The following is a 21,465-nucleotide window of genomic DNA, read 5'->3' as shown; positions in this document are numbered from 1 at the left end:
TACTATTTGTGACAGAAACCTGGAGCGATGATTCTTCAGACTTTGACTTTAATATAGCTATGCTACAAGGTTATAGTAATTTTAGATTAGACAGGCAGTTAAAAAGAGGCGGCGGACTGGCTCTGATACATAAAGCTGAATTAAGTTCTTTCTGGTCAAGATTTTTTAAAGGTCTCCTGATTTTTTACAATTCTAGGGGATATGAACTTCCACCTAGAAACAACAGATGACAAAGACACTGATTAAATACTGGATTTAACATCAGAATATGACCTCAGTCAGTTGATCCAGGGTGCTACGCATATGGCAGGTCATACCCTTGATGGCCTGTTCACTAATAACCCAGCCATCTCTAATGTAACTACTCTCCCGTTAATCTGGTCGGACCATCAAGCCATCCTTTTTAAGTACAAGCTTCCACGCATCAATAACCTAAATATTGAGAACTCAAAGATTTTAGGCAGGGCCTGGCAAAAAAATCGACCATACTACTCTGGTCAACGAGCTTGTAAAAAGCTAACAGGAGGTAGAGAATGATGTAGAAATCGCTGCCAAAAAATATACCTTCTGGCTTGAGAATTTTGCGAAACTAGCCCCTAGTATGCGGATTAATGAAAATAGGAAATCAGCTTCTGCCCCTTGGTTCTTAGAAGCCGTAAGGATAGACAAACAGGCATGCAGGAGGCAAGAAAGGATCTGGCGTAAAAATTATGAACTTGTAGAACAAAACAGATACAAATCTATGATCTCAGATTTTTTTTCAAAGTTGATTGGAGAGAAAACTCTCTACTACACAACAAAGATAGAAAAGGCCAGTGGGTCAAGTAAAGAATTATTTTGTACCGTGGAAAACTTAACCACAATAAAGAAAGATGATTCTACCAATTTTAATCAAGAAGTTTGTGATACTTCAGCTCTCTCCTTTAGATCTAAGGTAGACCAAATTTATGATCGATTCACTCATTCGACCTCAGATGGTAAAAAAGCTGTACAAAATATTAGTGAATATACCTCTTTGTTTAACTTTCCCTTGACCTCTTCGAAGCAAATCACTAAATTAATCTCCATGATTAAGTCAGGCTCTCAGGAAGATCCCTGTCATCCTAAAATTTTACAAAATATAAGCAATCTTATTGGTCCCCATCTTTCCAAAATATTTAATCAGATGATAGAACAAGGATCTTTTCCCGCTAAATGGAAGCAGGCTTGTATTTTGCCTCTTCTAAAAAAAAGTAATCTGGATGCATCGGAAACAGCTAACTACCGACCTATTTCGAGAATCCCACTCCCGTCCGAGATAATTGAGAAGATCATGAATGCGGAACTTGCTACTTTTATCATAACTAATCAAATTTTAGACCACAGCCAGTTTGGCTTTAGATAAAACCATAGTACTGAGTCAGCTTTGACTAAGACTACAGAAGAAATCCGCTCTTCGCTGGACAGCGGTGGGTCAGCCGCCTTGGTGCTGCTGGACCTATCCGCTGCATTTGATACGGTGGATCATTCTCTTCTGGTTCATCGTTTAAAAGAAATTGGGATAGGAGGTAAAGCCCTTTCCCTGCTGACATCGTTTTTATCGGAGTGGACTCACTCAGTTCACTTGGGCAAATTTAAGTCTGCACCTTTTTCTCTCCCATGTGGTGTTTCGGAGGGCTCTTCATTGAGCCCTACACTCTTTAATGTCTATGTGCCGGAATTAGCACCACTGATAAGAAGCTTCAATCTGATTCCGACATCTTATGCCGACGACACCCAGCTTGTGATCTTGACAGTGGATATGGACATCAATCACTCATTAAAACTTTACAACTGTATGCTGTCCTTAAGCCACTGGATGAGCACTCATTGCTTAAAGTTAAACTTGAGTAAAACAGAGGTGATTATGTTCGGAAATCTTTCTCCTCCTTCGTCCCCAGCTTAGTGGCCGGAAAATCTTGGCCCTCCCCCTACGCCGGTAGACAAAGCAAAAAATCTTGGGGATATAGATGAAAAGCTTAATTTTAAAGCTCATGTTTCTTAGGTTGTGTCATCTTCATTTTTTATGATCAAGACTATTAGAAATAATCTGCCTTTCATTCCCAAGTCTTGTAGAAAGTCACTAGTAACCTCTTTAGTCTTGTCTAAACTTGACTATTGTAATGGATTATACATTAAGGTGCAATCCACCTTTCTTAGGAAGTTACAGGTAGTGCAAAACGCGGCTGCAAGACTGATTTTGGACATTCCAAAGTATCAGTCGGTTAGATCAGCACTGCGAGAACTCCACTGGCTGCCAATCTGCCAGCGGATAAAATGTAATACTCTCTGCATGGCACACAAGGCATTACACAAAGAAGGGCTGAAATTTTTAGAAGACCTGTTTAGATGGTACTCTTCAAACAGAGTGCTGCGTTCAGCTAATGGCTATTTGATGCAGCCAGCTCAGATCAAAAAGATGAATTGGGGGGAGGAGTCTTACCTTCAACACCATCAAGGAATGAAACTCTCTTCCGTTACATCTCAGAAAAATCACTCCCATCTGGAATTTTGGAAACAGTTGAAGACCTGCCTCTTACTCAGTACAGTATGTTTTTTTCCGTAAGCGCCACGACACCCGAGGGTATTCGTGCGCTGTACAAATTTCATTAACAATAACATTAACTAAAACGAGCCCTAGAATCATTTGCAATCTATTTCTAATTGTAGGTGAAACATGTCTGGCACTGTTAAAGTATAAATAATGAATCAATATCCCTCAGTCATGCACCAATAAGACTCTTTTGCAATGGGACATATTGTTTGATTTTGCTGATTGCAGAGTGTGTTCTGTCCCTGGTGTGATTAGCTGATTCATAAAGAATTTATTGTAGACATGAATGGGATTTGAACATTCTATAAAAAGAAAGAGTTGGTTATTTTTGGGTATTAATGAAACTTGTGCATACACCAGTTGTCACTCATAAACAATACAATCTATAGGTGTAGTATATTTCGTATATGAGCTGTGTACATAAATCATATGTACATTATGCATGCGCACACACACAGATGTAAAACACAACTGGATTTGCAAAAGTGGGTATTCCTGGAGATGGCAGAAGTGGTCGGAGAAAAGTACTGCATATTGAATTTTTTCTGACAAAATACAAACATTGGTGGAGGATATGAGAAACCTACATAAAGAGTTGACAACAAAGTAGTTGGTTCCTTACACCCTTTCCAGTGCTTACAGAGTCTCCCCTTGACACACCTCACCTCCTCCCAACTTGCCGAGTCCACGAGGACATTAAGTGTCCCAAGCCTCGTTCTGGGGTGAGCACCATATCTGTAGTTTGAGTGCAGTGTCCCGCAGCTTGGAGACACTGACAAATGACTACACGCTCTCACTGCGATTCTCCATTCGCGGAATTCGCTTTGGGTATTGCAACTCCCAGGCTTTATCCTCAAGCACTGGTACCTGCGTCCTTCTGGGGCTCCTGGCATGCAGGAGGCAAGAAAGGATCTGGCGTAAAAATTATGAACTTGTAGAACAAAACAGATACAAATCTATGATCTCAGATTTTTTTTAAAAGTTGATTGGAGAGAAAACTCTCTACTACACAACAAAGATAGAAAAGGCCAGTGGGTCAAGTAAAGAATTATTCTGTACCGTGGAAAACTTAACCACAATAAAGAAAGATGATTCTACCAATTTTAATCAAGAAGTTTGTGATACTTCAGCTCTCTCCTTTAGATCTAAGGTAGACCAAATTTATGATCGATTCACTCATTCGACCTCAGATGGTAAAAAAGCTGTACAAAATATTAGTGAATATACCTCTTTGTTTAACTTTCCCTTGACCTCTTCGAAGCAAATCACTAAATTAATCTCCATGATTAAGTCAGGCTCTCAGGAAGATCCCTGTCATCCTAAAATTTTACAAAATATAAGCAATCTTATTGGTCCCCATCTTTCCAAAATATTTAATCAGATGATAGAACAAGGATCTTTTCCCGCTAAATGAAAGCAGGCTTGTATTTTGCCTCTTCTAAAAAAAAGTAATCTGGATGCATCGGAAACAGCTAACTACCGACCTATTTCGAGAATCCCACTCCCGGCCGAGATAATTGAGAAGATCATGAATGCGGAACTTGCTACTTTTATCATAACTAATCAAATTTTAGACCACAGCCAGTTTGGCTTTAGATCAAACCATAGTACTGAGTCAGCTTTGACTAAGACTACAGAAGAAATCCGCTCTTCGTTGGACAGCGGTGGGTCAGCCGCCTTGGTGCTGCTGGACCTATCCGCTACATTTGATACGGTGGATCATTCTCTTCTGGTTCATCGTTTAAAAGAAATTGGGATAGGAGGTAAAGCCCTTTCCCTGCTGACATCGTTTTTATCGGAGTGGACTCACTCAGTTCACTTGGGCAAATTTAAGTCTGCACCTTTTTCTCTCCCATGTGGTGTTTCGGAGAGCTCTTCATTGAGCCCTACACTCTTTAATGTCTATGTGCCGGAATTAGCACCACTGATAAGAAGCTTCAATCTGATTCCGACATCTTATGCCGACGACACCCAGCTTGTGATCTTGACAGTGGATATGGACATCAATCACTCATTAAAACTTTACAACTGTATGCTGTCCTTAAGCCACTGGATGAGCACTCATTGCTTAAAGTTAAACTTGAGTAAAACAGAGGTGATTATGTTCGGAAATCTTTCTCCTCCTTCGTCCCCAGCTTAGTGGCCGGAAAATCTTGGCCCTCCCCCTACGCCGGTAGACAAAGCAAAAAATCTTGGGGATATAGATGAAAAGCTTAATTTTAAAGCTCATGTTTCTTAGGTTGTGTCGTCTTCATTTTTTATGATCAAGACTATTAGAAATAATCTGCCTTTCATTCCCAAGTCTTGTAGAAAGTCACTAGTAACCTCTTTAGTCTTGTCTAAACTTGACTATTGTAATGGATTATACATTAAGGTGCAATCCACCTTTCTTAGGAAGTTACAGGTAGTGCAAAACGCGGCTGCAAGACTGATTTTGGACATTCCAAAGTATCAGTCGGTTAGATCAGCACTGCGAGAACTCCACTGGCTGCCAATCTGCCAGCGGATAAAATGTAATACTCTCTGCATGGCACACAAGGCATTACACAAAGAAGGGCTGAAATTTTTAGAAGACCTGTTTAGATGGTACTCTTCAAACAGAGTGCTGCGTTCAGCTAATTGCTATTTGATGCAGCCAGCTCAGATCAAAAAGATGAATTGGGGGGAGGAGTCTTACCTTCAACACCATCAAGGAATGGAACTCTCTTCCGTTACATCTCAGAAAAATCACTCCCATCTGGAATTTTGGAAACAGTTGAAGACCTGCCTCTTACTCAGTACAGTATGTTTTTTTCCGTAAGCGCCAAGACACCCGAGGGTATTCGTGCGCTGTACAAATTTCATTAACAATAACATTAACTAAAACGAGCCCTAGAATCATTTGCAATCTATTTCTAATTGTAGGTGAAACATGTCTGGCACTGTTAAAGTATAAATAATGAATCAATATCCCTCAGTCATGCACCAATAAGACTCTTTTGCAATGGGACATATTGTTTGATTTTGCTGATTGCAGAGTGTGTTCTGTCCCTGGTGTGATTAGCTGATTCATAAAGAATTTATTGTAGACATGAATGGGATTTGAACATTCTATAAAAAGAAAGAGTTGGTTATTTTTGGGTATTAATGAAACTTGTGCATACACCAGTTGTCACTCATAAACAATACAATCTATAGGTGTAGTATATTTCGTATATGAGCTGTGTACATAAATCATATGTACATTATGCATGCGCACACACACAGATGTAAAACACAACTGGATTTGCAAAAGTGGGTATTCCTGGAGATGGCAGAAGTGGTCGGAGAAAAGTACTGCATATTGAATTTTTTCTGACAAAATACAAACATTGGTGGAGGATATGAGAAACCTACATAAAGAGTTGACAACAAAGTAGTTGGTTCCTTACACCCTTTCCAGTGCTTACAGAGTCTCCCCCTGACACACCTCACCTCCTCCCAACTTGCCGAGTCCACGAGGACATTAAGTGTCCCAAGCCTCGTTCTGGGGTGAGCACCATATCTGTAGTTTGAGTGCAGTGTCCCGCAGCTTGGAGACACTGACAAATGACTACACGCTCCCACTGCGATTCTCCATTCGCGGAATTCGCTTTGGGTATTGCAACTCCCAGGCTTTATCCTCAAGCACTGGTACCTGCGTCCTTCTGGGGCCTCCTGCCGTATTGGGCATTATAATGATTTTCGGGTAAGTTTGCTCCACCGATCATACTGTAGACATTATGTTTGGATACTCTGTTTGGCCGCTATATTAAATTGCTCAATTTGTTTATTCATTTAGGCACAGCCCCGTGACTTTAAATTATATTTATTCTTGCACCTTGGTGTTACCTGATTTGCTTGCGGTCCTTATTCCCTGAGAGCCTGCGCTTTCACATCAGTACTTAGTGCCCTCTTGGGTAAGCGCTCCTGCACTCATTCTTTGACTGGTGGCAGCTGCACCTTGCCCAACAGCTTAGTTTATCCTTAATGTCCCCTATCATTGTTTAGGGACTGCCCTGCTTGGAGTACTGATCTCAAACCGCAGCACATGTATCCCTGCGCTTGTGAATCAACTTGGTTTTACCCAGGAACTGTTTCTTGACTACTTTTCAGAGCTAACCAGTACTTCATACATTCCTTTGGAACCATATGTAATTTCCTAGTGCACATTTTTCTCCTCTACCATGAGTTTCCCAGGCCATCCCTTCCATTCTCCCACAGGGTTGAAACGGCGGTGATATCTCCAAAGATAGACCATTGTTTGAAATAACTCTATGGAAATTTTCCACTGTATTCCCTAGAAGTATACATATTGGATATGTCTGTCTAATGATACCAATGAACCTATATTACCCATATTCACAATTTTTATTTTGGTATGACTCTTTTACTTGGGGTTTTGCGCACTTGGCATAATTTTTCGCAAATCTGCCCATTAAAATTGCATTTTCCTGTTAAAAAAAAAATTCAGTTCGGATGAATTGATAGTAACTACTTCGTACTGGTTTTCATTTCAAGGATTAAATCCTGACAGTTATTTTACTGTCTCAATGTATGTTGTGTGTGAGTTCCATGTGAACACTTGTTTGAACTTTGTTCTCTTGAAACAACCTAAAATAAAATATTTTTTAGAAAAATTGCAACTTACAGATGCAGTATTGAAATAGGGGAGTCATAAATTTGAGACGCAAAAATTCACTGCAGAATGCAATTTTAAAACGGAATCCTTGTTGAGTGACCGTAACACCAATAATGTTGATATTTAAAGAGATATACCATGTCCTGCTTTATATATCTTTTTGATTCACAAATATTTTGTAATAATTAAAAACATTCTTAGCAATATGAGTGGACAAAGTTGGTTTATCATATATCGAACTATCTTTTGAGAGTTGTGAGAATTATTGTCATGCCAGATAGATGTTTATGCAACATGGTGGTAAAAATGGGGGATGGCTACTAAACCTTAACAACTGTGGTAACGCTCTAAAATTATGCGTTCTTCATAATACCTATATGTATACAGTATAAGTGTTTATGCAACATATTGATAAAAGAAGTAGCGTGGTGCCCTCCCAGGAACTGTGAGGAAAAGTCGGAGCTCCATGTTTTTGTTGGTGCCCTGGCTATAAGTTGATTAGGCAGCGTTGGCTCATCCAGTAGTGCAGGAATCTAGGGTTTGTGCATTGTGGTGAGGCATTTAGAGTCCTGAAAACTGACACCCGCACTTCCATTGTATTCGCTGTATCCCGATTCTTAAATTCAGTGTGACGTAGAAGTTGGACCCTTTTAAAGTTGTTACCAAAGCCGTAAGTGCACATAAATGTTTCACCTGATAATGGTTCATTTAAATCTTAAAGCCCTTTAAAATGCAAAAATGTCTAAATCTGCTTATGGCTTAATTCCAACATTAAGGTTTTATCTTTTTATTGTTATGTTTTACACTCCAATTCTACCAAGTACTTACTATGTTTTGTACGTGTATTCTCTAAATCTCAAGGTGGCTTGAGCGACGATTTCCCTGGATTCAAAATTTTATGAATTTAGCAAAGCATCTTAATGTTGTCTAACACCAACTGTATTTTTATAGCCACAAATGAGAAGTTGTACTTCATGTTTGCCTGTCTTGGTAACTCGTGTCTGTAATTGCACATATTCTGCACATGCACTTTATGAGGCCAACTGATGCACATCCCTCTGTGTAAGATGAATGGATTCCTTTTCATTATCTTATCTTTTTTAATGAAATGTATTGTATTGTACATATACTTTTATGGTCTTGTCGACCGAAATAAGGTTTTTCTGAACTGAACTGCACTAATAAAAAGAAGTAGCTAACACCACTTTGGGTCTTATAACAGAAATTGATAGTTTTACCTTTTGGGTCAAAGAGGTGATTGGTATTCATCACATAAGAGCAACAACACTATGAATGGTTGCTTTGCTTTACCTGTCATGTCAGACAGGTGGCTGTGTGCAATGCTGGTAATAAATGGGTGACTGTAATGCTACCGAACACACACCAACTTTTGTGATACCCTAACTTCTTCCGTCTCTTCTTTTTTTTTGCGTTTTAAACAGAGTTATAAATACATAATATCTTGAAATGAGAGTTTACGCCATTTCTTCATGAGAATATCCAAATATTCATGAGCATATTATGAACAATATTAATTACTAGATACAAATGTTATGAATTGAGCTTATATTAGAAACCATGGCTACATCAAATATTTTCATATGGGTACAAACTGAGGTTATTAAGCTATATGTTTGGGGATTGAATTCTCTCCATTGAATTTGGGAATCTTTCTTGTTTTTATGAGAATACCAAACAGAATCTCAATACTCAAAATGAAATGTTATATGGTTGAGTCCTGGGTCCATCATTGTGAAATTGTCTTATAATATCCATTCATCCATGAGTATAATATATCGAGTCTCATTCACAAGACAAAATTCGATTTATTCGAGTCCTTGGCTTTTCTTTGAGGTTTTTCTATTGTGTAAAGATGAACAAACGGCAACAGAATTGATATTTTTTTCAGATCCAGTGTTCTTTATTCAACAATGTGATAATAGTGATTATTGAAATAGTATTGTAGTTCTAATTGATATATGGGTTAAATAGAACATTTCAAAGTGTTCTGTCCTTAAATAAGAATTAAGCAGAAATTAAGGAATTTGAAGGGATTTCAGATGAGGGATGGGCTCATGTTCATTAATTCACTATGTGGAGTTTTGTCCTTTGTGTTTTTGATGTTAGATCAGGTGTCTTCAAACTTTTTTGCTATGAGCCCCCCCTAAGAAAAATGTTTTAATGTCAACCCCCCCCCCAAAAAAAACTTTACGGGAAGGATTGGGTGAGTGGGAGTGAAAGGGCTGAGCGTAGGGGGTATGGATTATGAGATCATTTCAGGAGTATTTTTTTCTATAGCTCATAAACCACACTAAATATGAGACTTCTAAAACAGCAAATGAATCAAACAAAAATAGTTACTGACCCCAAACTAATGCCCCCTATAATTGAGGTGTTGTGAGTCACTTGCACAACTGGTCCTCAATGCATCTACACTTGCTGCACAAATGATAACTTCAGTCCTGAGTAGCAGGCTATCACCTCTGCCTCTTATACCCCTTCGCCACCATGCCGGACCATCACTCTAATCTTAAAACAGGCCCTTTCAGAACAAAGAGCTCCCACATGTTTTCTTCCTTTATCTGCAATGGTGCCCTTGGTCCTAATGTTAAAAAATAAGCTCCCATGCACCTTTTTGTAAAGTGAGACAGTGAAAATTGTGATTCTGGGCGCCCCTCTGACCCCAAGGCCCCAGTGCTGCTGAACCTGCTTTACTAATGTTAGCTACTGCCTTGCAAAGAGGGCAGTCTCCTCTGCCCTTTATTAAAAACATGGACTCCCATCTAGCCACACACCCTTTTCTGCCATCTATCTGCGGCTAAACACTAAGTATTTTTTCCCTCCATTGGGCAATTGCTCTGCGGCCCAAATCAACACTGACAAGTGAGCAGTGGGCCCTAATGCTAAGAAGGAAGGATAGTAAACAGCCATAATTCAGGTTTAGCTGGGTCCTCATACCTCTGGCTCCTGGTGCCACTGTACCTGCAGTGCCAGTGATTCTTTCTGCCCCTTTATGTTAAAAAGCAGCAGGTGTAACCTGGGCTCTGAAACTAGACTAGCAAGAAAAATGGGCACCAACTGCACTTCATGGTAAGATGGCCATAACTGAATAGCAGTGGCCACTTACACACCTGACAGCGTTACCTGCTACACTAGTGGATGGCCCTTTTTTTATATAAAAAAAGGCTCCCTTATATCGTCCTCTTCCTTGTGGTATCTCTCTGAGGAAGCGGTCTCTGTCGATTTGTAACCATCAAAATGAAGCCCCCACACAGTGCTTTCTCTTCTGGGCCATCTCGTTGACTATATTTATGAATCTCACTCTTTCCCTCTTTTTCCTGGACCATTACTCTGAGGTCCTAGGGGTCAAGAGGACCACAGCTCTGCATCTGAATTGAACCCTGCTGACTTGCTCCCTGTTACACCCTGGACTCACCTTTTACAAAAGCAACTGCCCCTGAATGGTTATTGCTGACTTTGAGGTGCATCTGCTTGAAAGCAAGCATGGGGTGGTAGTGCAAACAGTTAAAGAAGAAACAAGGTTTTTCTTTTTTTTGCATTTTTTTATAGTGCGACTCAGCCCGAAGGTATCAGAGCACTTTACATGAGCACCAGTTGCATTACAGACACGTTTTTTTCCGGCCAGGTGCAGGGACATTAAGTGATGTGCCCAGAATCACAGGATGCTTAAGCATCCCGTCAAGACTCGAACCTTGTTCTCCAGCTTCAAGGTCGGCCACTATGGCCGTTACACTACATCCTCATACCAGCCTAGTCACTTAAAGCCAGGGCCACTGGAATTATGTGTTTCTTCGGCAGAGGCGTTTTTTTCCATCGTTATGATTTACCGCATTTGCTACATAATCCATCATCTGTTGCATAATCTGCAGATTTTAACCAAAAAATGTGATTCTACTTCAAACGGATCCAAAATTACTTCAAACATGGCTAGTCACGTGTTCCAGAGCAGTTGAAGACTCTTCATAAAGGTTGATTGGTCATCTTGCAGTTGCTAATTGATGTATTTGCCTGTTAAATTGGTACTGATTAGGTATAATATTTCACCTAACAGTGTTACCATGACTAAAAATGAAACAAAATTCAATAAAGCTAACCACAAAATGTGCCAGATTATGCTGCATAATGTACTTTTTCTTCTTGCATAATTTAATCAACCCAGTTGCATAATTTGGTCCTCTCTCGCCACATAATTCCAGTGGCTCTGCTTAATGCGTCAAAGTGACTAAGATTTTTTGTAGAGGTAATGTAGGGGTGTTGTCTTATACTTATAAAAATACTTACATTAGGTACAGTCTGATCACTTATTACTAAAGGCTATATTATGAGGAACATGTTTTAATTTCAAACACTGCATCATTCTGCAGCAGCCTATGTGTAATGCAACTTGATTTTAATTTTCATTGAATCTGTTTGCTCATTGTTTTATATGCAGTTAGCTGACAGTAAAAAAACAAACTACTCAAACTAGTTAGCTCTTTTCTTTTAGCCAACTTCTTGACACTTAGTGACCTCCCTTCACAACACTCTGGGCTGCTGCGTGTAAATGAAGACAGCCAGGAAATGCAGCAGATAAATAAGGTAGCAGTTCCAGGCCATCTTCATTCACATGTAATTACAGAGGCATTTGCGCCCCCCTTGGAAACCATCCAAGTACCCCCAGGGGGGCGCGCCCCACAGTTTCAAGACCTCTGTGTTAGATCAACAAGAGTAATACGTGGTGGACTCTATGAGAACTAAAACATGTTTGATTCGATGAGAATTAAGTCTGCCCCTTATAACAAGGTTGGCGCGCCCCACAGTTTGAAGACCTCTGTGTTAGATCAACAAGAGTAATACGTGGTGGACTCTATGAGAACTAAAACATGTTTGATTCGATGAGAATTAAGTCTGCCCCTTATAACAAGGTTGGCGGTCCCGTGGACTGCCGTACCAGCGGTGGCGGTCCAAGTGTGGAGAGCACGGCAGTCCAACCACCATATTACGAGTTGCCATGCGTATTATGAGTTGCCTTTTCCACGAGCTGAGTGCTGCGGTCTGACTGCTTGCTTTAAGATGTCGGTGATAAAGGATTTGGAGTGCATACTCACCCCTTCCTTGTTCTTCCTTGCAGATTCCAACATAGATCCTTTTCTTCAGGTCGCCCTTCACAGCAGGATCTGCACTCCAAGGAATGCGACCCCATTTGCGACGAACTACAGGTGAGTACTTTTCGTAACATATAGCCATTGTGAGGACTACCCACATCGGGCCGAACACCGGCATCCGACATATATGAGGTTGAAATGCACACACAGGCATTGATATATTTGGAAAACTTACTGACCACCACTGCAAGATCTCTGCAGCCACGCTGCCGGTCTTTGGGTTGCCATCACCGTGGACTACTGGCAGGGTGGATGCGGTTCTCCGGCAATCGAACCGCCAAACTCGTGATAAGGCACTTTGTTCATTCCAATGAGATCAGAAAGTTATGGTGTGTAGATGTTTGTTGCTGCCTTGAAAAAGAGGTGTTATCTCGAAACACATGCTGGCAGTGTACTAATAGAAGACAAGTTTCCAAATATGGAATAAAGAAAGCAAGATTAGGAAAAGATTTTCAGTTAGTTTATTTGGAGCATCAATTCCACTGAATAATTAATGATTATCCTCCTTTTGAAGTAATATTAAATCCATACTGCACCATTGGGGTTTGGTGCTTGAGAAGTGAGGTGCGGGGCAAAATTTTCTCCTGGATATTATGTAGACACGAGGTGGGAGGAGCTTGGAACTAACAATGAAGACTGTGGGTGGTGCCGATGATGGCAGTGGGCAGCACCCGTGATGGATGTGAGTGACAATCCTGTAAGAGAAATCTTTGGTCCTAGCACTTTACTTTTTTATTTTGTTAGAAACTAAGCACCGCCACCAGGATAGACAAGCTTCAGAAACATATTGCACAATTCAACATACTATTACAACTTACTGGGAACTGGTCATGGTTATATCCACAAGGCATACAACGGACATCATCTTTTGACCCATCACAGGTGATCTGCTGCCAGAGCGAGAAGAGGAGGATGACCAGACTAGCAAGACGCAGGAAGACACACCTATTGGAAAAAAAGAGAAGAGGGTAACAAACTGGAAAGTTTATCTAAAAGTGACATAACATATTAGGCACAGTGTCTCACGCCCCAGTGCAATGTTTGTTATTTCTCTTCAGCTCTCCCTTTTTTAGAAGGAATCCATATCCTGTACTCTCTACATAAAGAGCTCATTGAAAGACGAAGATAAGAAGAGCATGATAGCCCAGTTGAATGTGGAGAAGAATATCATGCCTCCTTTTTGTTGAATGACATTCCTATTTGGGTTGATGAAAATACTACCATACCCTGATATGGAACTAGATTTAGAACAAATAGTGGGATAGTGAACAACATACTTGTCCTATCAATGTTGGTTGATTGATATGTTTAAGCAGACAGCACTGAGTTTTTTTCCCTGTTTTATAGACTTAAAAATGTAATATTATGCATCTGACAGATGTGCATCTGGACCAAATTAGAACCCTGGAGTATTCCGGCTCACTTGTTATAGGCGATTCACAATTTACATGGCAACACCTGGACCCAAGTGAGGCGTGTATATGACACTTGTCCCTCTACGTTTATGCACCAATAGAGGTTCAAAACTGGAGTGCATTCTTGCACCCTGGTCAATCCATAGATTCTGATATTGGATGTGCACTGCTTTCCAATAGAGAAAGCCCACCAATATGGATGGGGGGAGTCACCCCCAAGTTACAGTATGCAGGGGACAGGCTACTGTTATATAGGACTTATATGGACATACACCATTATATAAAGGCACTGGCAATGTACTGTAATAAGAACTGTTTGGGAGTTAATGCTATGATGTGCAACATATTGATTTTCTTTTATTGGTTTTTGGTAGAATGCAAATAAAGAAAGTGAGGTGGTTTATGAAGTAACCTCCAACAAATATTTGGTATTAAGGTTTCAGAATACAGGCAGTCCCTGCATCTACATGGTCTCTTTTAAATTCAAACATGACTCCCTCATATAGGTTCTGCTTCATCTTTCACAGGACCTGTCTAGGCTATCGATCAAGCTCTTTTTTAAATGTAATTAAACCAAAATGTATGCCTCTGCCTGTGAGGCGTACCCTGAGAAGATAACAAAATGGCTACTGATAAAACGGTAAGCTCCATTTTAAATAGTGCATTGTCTACCTCCGTTTTTTAACGTCTTAGACATATTAGATATGCAAGTTTGGGGGTAAGGAGATATCTACAGCTAATTTCAAATTTGCACTCAAAAAGAAGCTACAATGAAAATCGTTTGAAGTAGACACTTAGACATGCCAGTTTAGCAGTGCAAACAAGGTTTGTATAAACCTTACTCACTAGAAGTAAAGTCATTTGAGTTTAAAAAGAATTTAGCAAGATTATGTTCTCAGAATTTTAATTTTAGCGAATTCTTACAAAAATGAAATCACAACAAGAGCATTGTTGGTTTTGCACTCTGTGGGTATGCACATAAAGTCTAACCCACATCTTATCTTGCTGCCTGACTTTCTTAGATCATAAGAAATTTGTAAAATTTTCACAATAGAGATTAGAAATTTGAAATTGCGATGATGCTTTTTTCCATGTTTTCAATAGCTGTGACGTGATGAGGTTTGTAATGTTTGATTACAATGTTTTTAGTTTCTGATATTTAAAGGCAGGTTTGTGACTGACATTGAACTGATAATGTATTTCCTAACTTTGAAAATCTTTTTTGCCTTTACATCATAATGGATGACACGTTTGTATTATGTCAAATAATTGGATGACAGAATCTTATGCTACATTGTAATTATTTTCAGCAACAACTACAAGTTATTCAGCCACATTAAGTGGACTCTCTGCAGATGGGTCTGTTAATTTCTTCTGTGTTATCTCTTGGACCAAGAGCTATTCCTTAATACCATACCTGAGTAGTGTCAGTTTGATCTCAGTGGTTAGAGGGTACTTCTCAAACTGGATGATTATGCCAAAGAGCATTGGAAGGATGAAGTTGGCAGCAGTAATAGCAATAGATGGGAGGTAACCCACCAGAAGCTCCAGGAAAAAATTCCCTGACACTATTGAATCCTCCTATATGGGGTAAAACACAAAGGGATAGTTAGATTCAGATTACCTTAAAGAGTGATTCGCAGCAGAACAATGATTAAATTATTTACATCTCTGCGGTATATTTGCATCAAGCACAACAGAGACAATTCAAAACCCATCAGGGCAGCTCACTTGCCCATAATGTCTTCAGACCTGCAGTTATACAAAGCTAACAAACACCATTTCACTCTCTCATCAGACCTCAGGAAATAAATTTGTAGATAGCTGTTGGAAGAGATGGCAGGTGCACCAGACTACTATAAGTCTAAGTATCAACTGATCTCTTCCTTCACAAACTAATATGCCTCTAAATCATCCTATCCAAACAAACCAGAGCAAAAGAAACTCACCAGATCAATGATGCCCTTGGATGGAGTTCTTGGATCCTATAAATTTCCGTGGTAAGTTAGCTAAATGGCCTGATATTTTTCAAAGCTGTCCCTATCCACTTTAACTGACTAGAGGGCATGCTATTTAGGATCTTGAAGGTGCCAGATGGCTTTGCCAGTATTTAAGTTAAATGGCTGAATAACATGCTTAAGGCGCAGTGGAAGGTGTAACCGGTCATGAGGTGGATCAGTGCCTCTCTATAGCGGACATGCAGCCAGCAGCCCAGTAGATGAGCACTGAGCCACACTCTGTGATCCTTTTGGATTGAAGCAGCGAAATGTGACCCAAGAAGTGCCTTGTTGAATCTAAGTAAGGGGTCCTGCAGTGTGTCTCCTAATGATACTATGGTATATATGCCTAGCAGGTTTGGGAGTCAGCCGGTCTGCATCCCCAGGTTGCTCCACTATGCAGCAGACCTAGAACGGAGTGACTTAAAAGTTAACATCCTCTATTAAATTAGTGGCCTTCTAGACTGCTTGGGCTGGTGTAGGAAGGGGCATAGCTGGAGTGCCTGTGAAAAGAGTCTTAAGAAAAATGGATTTGTAGAACATTCATGGAAGTAGCATCTTATTCAGCACTCTCTAGGTAATTTTTAAAGGGGTCCTTCGATGGCTGGGCAGCATCTGTAGGTAGTCGTAGAGCAGGGTGGAGGGACACTAGCTCTATCAATCAGGACTGGTAAAGCGCAACTACTCACCTGTGAGGCTCTCAAGGCACTGGGTGGCAGGGGGGTGGCTCAGTTGAGTGCTGGGATCACCCGAAAAGCCAGGTCTTGAGGTCCTTCCTGAACTGGGGCAATGTGGGAGATTGCTGGAGGTGGAGTAGGAGGGTGCTCCAGGCTTTGGCTGCGAGGTAGGAGAAGAATGTTCCTCCCATTCTAGTCAAGCTAATAGGTGAGATGGTGGCTAGTGAGAGCTGGGCTGATCGGAGGTGGTTTTGGGTGCGTGGAAGGAGAGGCAGCTGTTTAGGTATGCGGGTCTGGTGTTGTGAAGGGCCTTGTATGCGTGAGTGAGGAGTTTGAAGGTTATTCCACTTTCGACTGATAGCCAGTGGTGATCGTGGAGGTGTTGGGTGATGTGACTGTGAGGGGGGATGTCCAGGATCTGTCTGGCTGGGGTGTTCTGGACAATCTGGAGTTTTGAAAGGAGTTTCTTGTTGATTACGGCATAGAGAGCGTTGCCCAAGTCCATTCTGAACCTGATGAGTGCATGCGTGACAGTTTTTCAGGATTCGGTTGAGATCCATCTGAACGTCTTTCCAAACATGCAGAGGGTGTTGAAGCAGGTCGAGGAGACAGCATTGATCTGGCGGTTCTTTGTGAGCAATGAGTCTAGTCGAGGTAAAGTTCGGCGTTGCAACAGCATGTGATGTAATGGCATGCGTTGTAACTTCACATATCCATTCACCTGGATAGCCCTTCCAATGACTCCTAGCACCTCATTCCTAGTTTATCACAATAGATTAGTTGATAAAGGGTATTTTATATTTGATATAAAGTACTCCCTGCGGTATATTATAAGGATAATGCAAGTTACCAAGGAGTTCCATAACCATATAGAGGAATGAGGCAAAAGGTCAAGTTCCTTTGTAAGGTTATGGAACTCTGAGCTGACTTGCAAGATTCTTATCATGTACGCCAGGAGGTACTTTATCCCATATAATACATGGTCACACCATCACCTTTCCCCCAATCCACTTAAAACCTTGGTGCATAGCTCTTTCATATGAAAGAGAGAGCAGGTTTGCAAACATGAAGAATACAAATAAAAACTGTGGTGTAAAATTAAACACATCTAAAAACGATTAGATATACGCAGCACACAGATATTAGAAACAGTTCAATATAAGTCAGTTTAAAAAAAAGAAAAGCCGCAGTAGCTCTGAATGTGTAATAACATGCAGAAAGATTCTAGCTTTTCTCTATCTAAGGAGTGAATCAAAAGAAACATATTCTCTCTGCTTTTCATTGTAATCTATTTATATAGAGCAGAAGAAAGAAAACCACCTTCCCCTTGTTCTTTGAACAGCTGCTTTAATTATGCTCTGTGATTTGATCTGCCTGTCACCTCGGCTTTAGGCTCTGGCAGCAGAGATTGTGATATCATAACTTGTCTGTAGTTACCATATATAATGGACTTCTGACGTCTTTTCTTTAGAATCAGCGACTTGTTGTGCCTCACAAGTATCCAATTATAAAGAAATTAGAGACTGCCTTTATTCAGGGATTACACAATCCTGAGTATTATAGAGCTGTACCGAAATTCTGCTTGCCTATTATTCAGCCAAAATTGAGTAATGTTTTGTTACCACACTTAAAATTAAAATTTGAGATACGTGGCATTGGTAAAATCGTTGTTTGTGAACGCACTCAAAACAAGAGTTTGCTAGCCAAGTGAGACATGATTCTCTTTATGTTTTTGTACTACAGTCTCACATTGAGTTTATAGTGATACAATAACTACACTAATTCCCATTTTTGTGCGGTTGTATAATGCAGGAAGAGGACTGATGTCTCCCATTAGCATCTACATAACACAGCCTCTGTAGCTTTCCCTAGTTCTTTAATGGTAATTGCAGCAGGCACAGGGAAGCTTCAAGTAAAAGCGAAAGAGAGGGAGAGAGGGGGAAGGTAGAGAGAAAGGGATCAGAGAGGGAGAAGAGAGAGATAGTAGAGACAGAATGAATGGAAAAGGCGAGATTGCACGAGGGGACAGGGCCGGACTTGGAACCACAACCGGCCCTGGCAACGTGCACGGCCGGCCCCCTCCCCCCCCCACACACCCGAGGGTTGGGGGGGGGGCGGTTGCCGCCGAGCTCTTTGCCAGGGCCGGTTTTCGGACGATTTTGTTACAGGACCGATTTTGCAGCTATGCTGCAAAAACGGCCCTGTAACAAAAAAACGGCCCCCAGGGGACCAAAACCGGCCCCCACCCATGCGGCGCACCGGGGGATTGCCTGGTGCCCGCCACGGCCAGTCCGGCCCTGCGAGGGGACAAAGGAAGTGGGATTGCATTGAATATTTTTGCCTGGGCTGATTTGGGTTCTTAGTCCAGCCCTGGGGGCAGGCTCAGCAAGCTGACCTTTAAAGACAAGTGGAAGAAACAGGGGCAGCAAAAGGGACCACGAAGGGAGGGGGAGGGGCAGAGGCAGCACGCAGACCTCGGATGGGAGGCAGGAGATGCTGGGGCCCTGCAATGGACCATGAAGGGCAGACGTGAGGGGCAGGAGCAGCATACCGACCATGTAGGACAGGCGGGAGGGCCAGGAACAGCAAGCTTACCTCAGAAGCCAGGGGGGCGGGGCAGCACAATCAATGACAGAGGGCACAAGGAGAGGGCAGGTGAACACAGAAGCAAAACTGAGGGTAGTGGAGACAGAGGTAGAAGCAAAGGCAACAAGCCTATTTTTATTTAAGTTTTTTTTTTTTTGCAATGTTTTGTAAACTTTTTTTAACTTATGAATGTTTGTACCTTTGCTTTTCTTTTTGCTTCAATTTACTTTTGTTCTTTAAGTGTATGCCCATCGCGTCAGCAAAACTCTCCTGTTAGTCTTACCTGAAGAGACCACCTGATGACCTTTGTTGCAAGATGTCGCAAAATACTCTATATTGCACTCATGTTCTTCTGTTTGCCATTTTAGAACATCAACATGTACTCTTTGTACTTTTTCACCTGCTGCATGTTCTTTCTTCTACTCGGCCTGGGTAACTTCATTCGGGTGCAAAGATCTGAGGTGCTTTCACTTTCCGGAAGTGCCCATGGAGTAGTACCCAGGATGGGCATGATGAAGTTCTTGTTTGCACAATGTGCATGTGACATTTTGGAAGCATGACAAACTGCCATGCAACAGATTCCTTCTCGGGCCTAGTTGTATGGGGTGCCGTAGATGTTGTAGGCACCACAATTATATCTTCATCCTACGATGATGCTGTTAAGTTACACTCTGTGCTTCTTCTGTTCAATTACTCCTCTCCAGTTTTGTAAGAAGCAATAATGGAAGTGGATATGCTTGCCCCCCACCACCACCACAGCAGGTCCAGCCCTTCAGGTCTCTCCACAGGTGTCAGACAGCAGGTGCAGTTCTTCTTCTGGTCTTCTATAGGTTCAGAAAGTGTTCTAAGAATGGGGGTTTGGGGGGACCAGATGTATTGTTAGCACTAGTTACCACATGGGGGTGACTCCTGGGTTACTGCAAGGGGAAGAAAAATACCCACCCACACCCAGGCCATTGTTTCTGCTCTGGTGGCAGCATTCACACCTCATGAAGATCAGTCACTGACGGTGCAGCTGCTAGCAGGCTAATGCAAAGTAGCCTCCAGGAGCTTCAGGCAGGGGAAAGGTACTTTTCTCATACATCACTCCTAAAGCGTGGGACGACCTCGCAATGCACATCAGAGTCTCCTCTTCTGTTTTTGAGTTCCGCAAGAAGCGGACTTAGAACCTTATTAGATATGATATATTAGAACGCTCTGCATGACCGAATAGGCAAAATGTCAATCAATGCAAACCTCAAAATTGAAACAGTAAGGCTTGTCAGAAATCCTAGACATGAACACCCTGAGCCGGGCGGTTAGTCACAGCTTCACCCCAGAGAAACTTTGTTTAGCCTGAGGCTGTCAGGAGAGTATATTTTGGCCAAGGCATAACACCGTTTGATTCAGGTGACAATACATCATAATAAGGCATGTGGAACAATATTAAGCATTTGAATAGAATCAGAAGCGAAAACTCATTCCATCGTAACAAGGTATTGGTAAGAAGTGGAGCAGCTGGAAATCCATCTTTAACATAAAGAGCTGTGCTTTAGCAATGGCATAACAGAACATGAGGTAGACTCTTGAAAGGCCAATGAAAGGCACCAATTAATTCAGTATTGATGTGGTTTGAGCGATGAAGGCACCAATAGTGCAGAAATAGACAAGTCCTTCAGCAGAGGAGTGTAGTCATGGTCCAGCCAGGGAAGGACCCGCTGCCAGAAGTGCGACTGATTGTTCCAATGGCTCTGTGAGGCTGGAAGGTATGCAAGAGGGAGCTGGAGCCGAATCAAGTATTTGTAGTATGCCAACTTTGAAGACCGCTGCCTGCAATGCAATCAAAGATAGCCCGGGGAATGGGGGCACATCAGTCTGAGATTTGGAATGAGTGCTGAGGAAGAGGATGAGGCCAGGGTTGAGTCCAGTAGATGTTGATTATGGGGCCTACTCCCTGAAGGCGAGCATGACTTAACTTAGAAGGGTGATCTGGAAAGGGACCAGCCTCAATGTTGTGCTCGGACAGGTACAATTTGGCATCTGACTCCCTGATGGCCCTCGGGCGCATCGGGGAGCATTTGAATCACCCCCAGGCACCACACCAAAGACAGACATTGTGTAGGTATGTGACCTACGTCTGGCTTCTACAAGCATAACATGGTGTGAAACCTATAGTATTTAGGGACAACGTTTCTGCTAGATTGCCATTGTTTTTGTTTTCCACGTTAAGAAATCACTAAGGAGCAAAATCGAAGCTTTGGATCTGTATCAAAGGGTGCAGAAAAATAATGAATTGATGTCCGTGAGCAGGGATAGCTCCTCTGCTCAGTGCCCTAATGCCTGGGAGAGGACAGAGCTGAAAGGGAAGCCAATGAATACAACTTACGGGATGTGGTAGCTAGTACATGTTTTTGAATCCTGTGCAATATTTTCCA

The 21,465-nt window shown here is 41.6% G+C and overlaps 1 protein-coding gene and 1 long non-coding RNA gene across 3 annotated transcripts in view; one reads left to right on the top strand and one right to left on the bottom strand.

The window, feature by feature from the left end:
- LOC146809534 (transmembrane channel-like protein 7) overlaps window positions 1-21,465 on the bottom strand; it is a 344,379-nt gene that overhangs the window by 129,892 nt on the left and 193,022 nt on the right. The window contains exons 9-10 of the mRNA XM_085616363.1: window positions 15,209-15,372; window positions 13,195-13,321 (exon numbers count right to left, since the gene is read on the bottom strand). Of these exons, the coding sequence (XP_085472489.1) occupies window positions 13,195-13,321; window positions 15,209-15,372 (291 nt within the window). The remainder of the gene's footprint in view (window positions 1-13,194; window positions 13,322-15,208; window positions 15,373-21,465) is intronic.
- LOC146809535 (uncharacterized) overlaps window positions 1-21,465 on the top strand; it is a 314,763-nt gene that overhangs the window by 221,924 nt on the left and 71,374 nt on the right. For both annotated transcript variants that reach the window (XR_014966450.1, XR_014966451.1), the window contains exons 2-3: window positions 12,343-12,430; window positions 13,259-13,344. This is a non-coding gene — a long non-coding RNA (uncharacterized LOC146809535). The remainder of the gene's footprint in view (window positions 1-12,342; window positions 12,431-13,258; window positions 13,345-21,465) is intronic.

The sequence above is a fragment of the Triturus cristatus genome, chromosome 7 (assembly GCF_964204655.1).
Source record: "Triturus cristatus chromosome 7, aTriCri1.1, whole genome shotgun sequence".
In the NCBI taxonomy this organism is placed as follows: domain Eukaryota; kingdom Metazoa; phylum Chordata; class Amphibia; order Caudata; family Salamandridae; genus Triturus; species Triturus cristatus.
The sequence above is the reverse complement of the archived record's forward strand: the minus strand, read 5'-3'. Positions and strand labels throughout refer to the sequence as shown.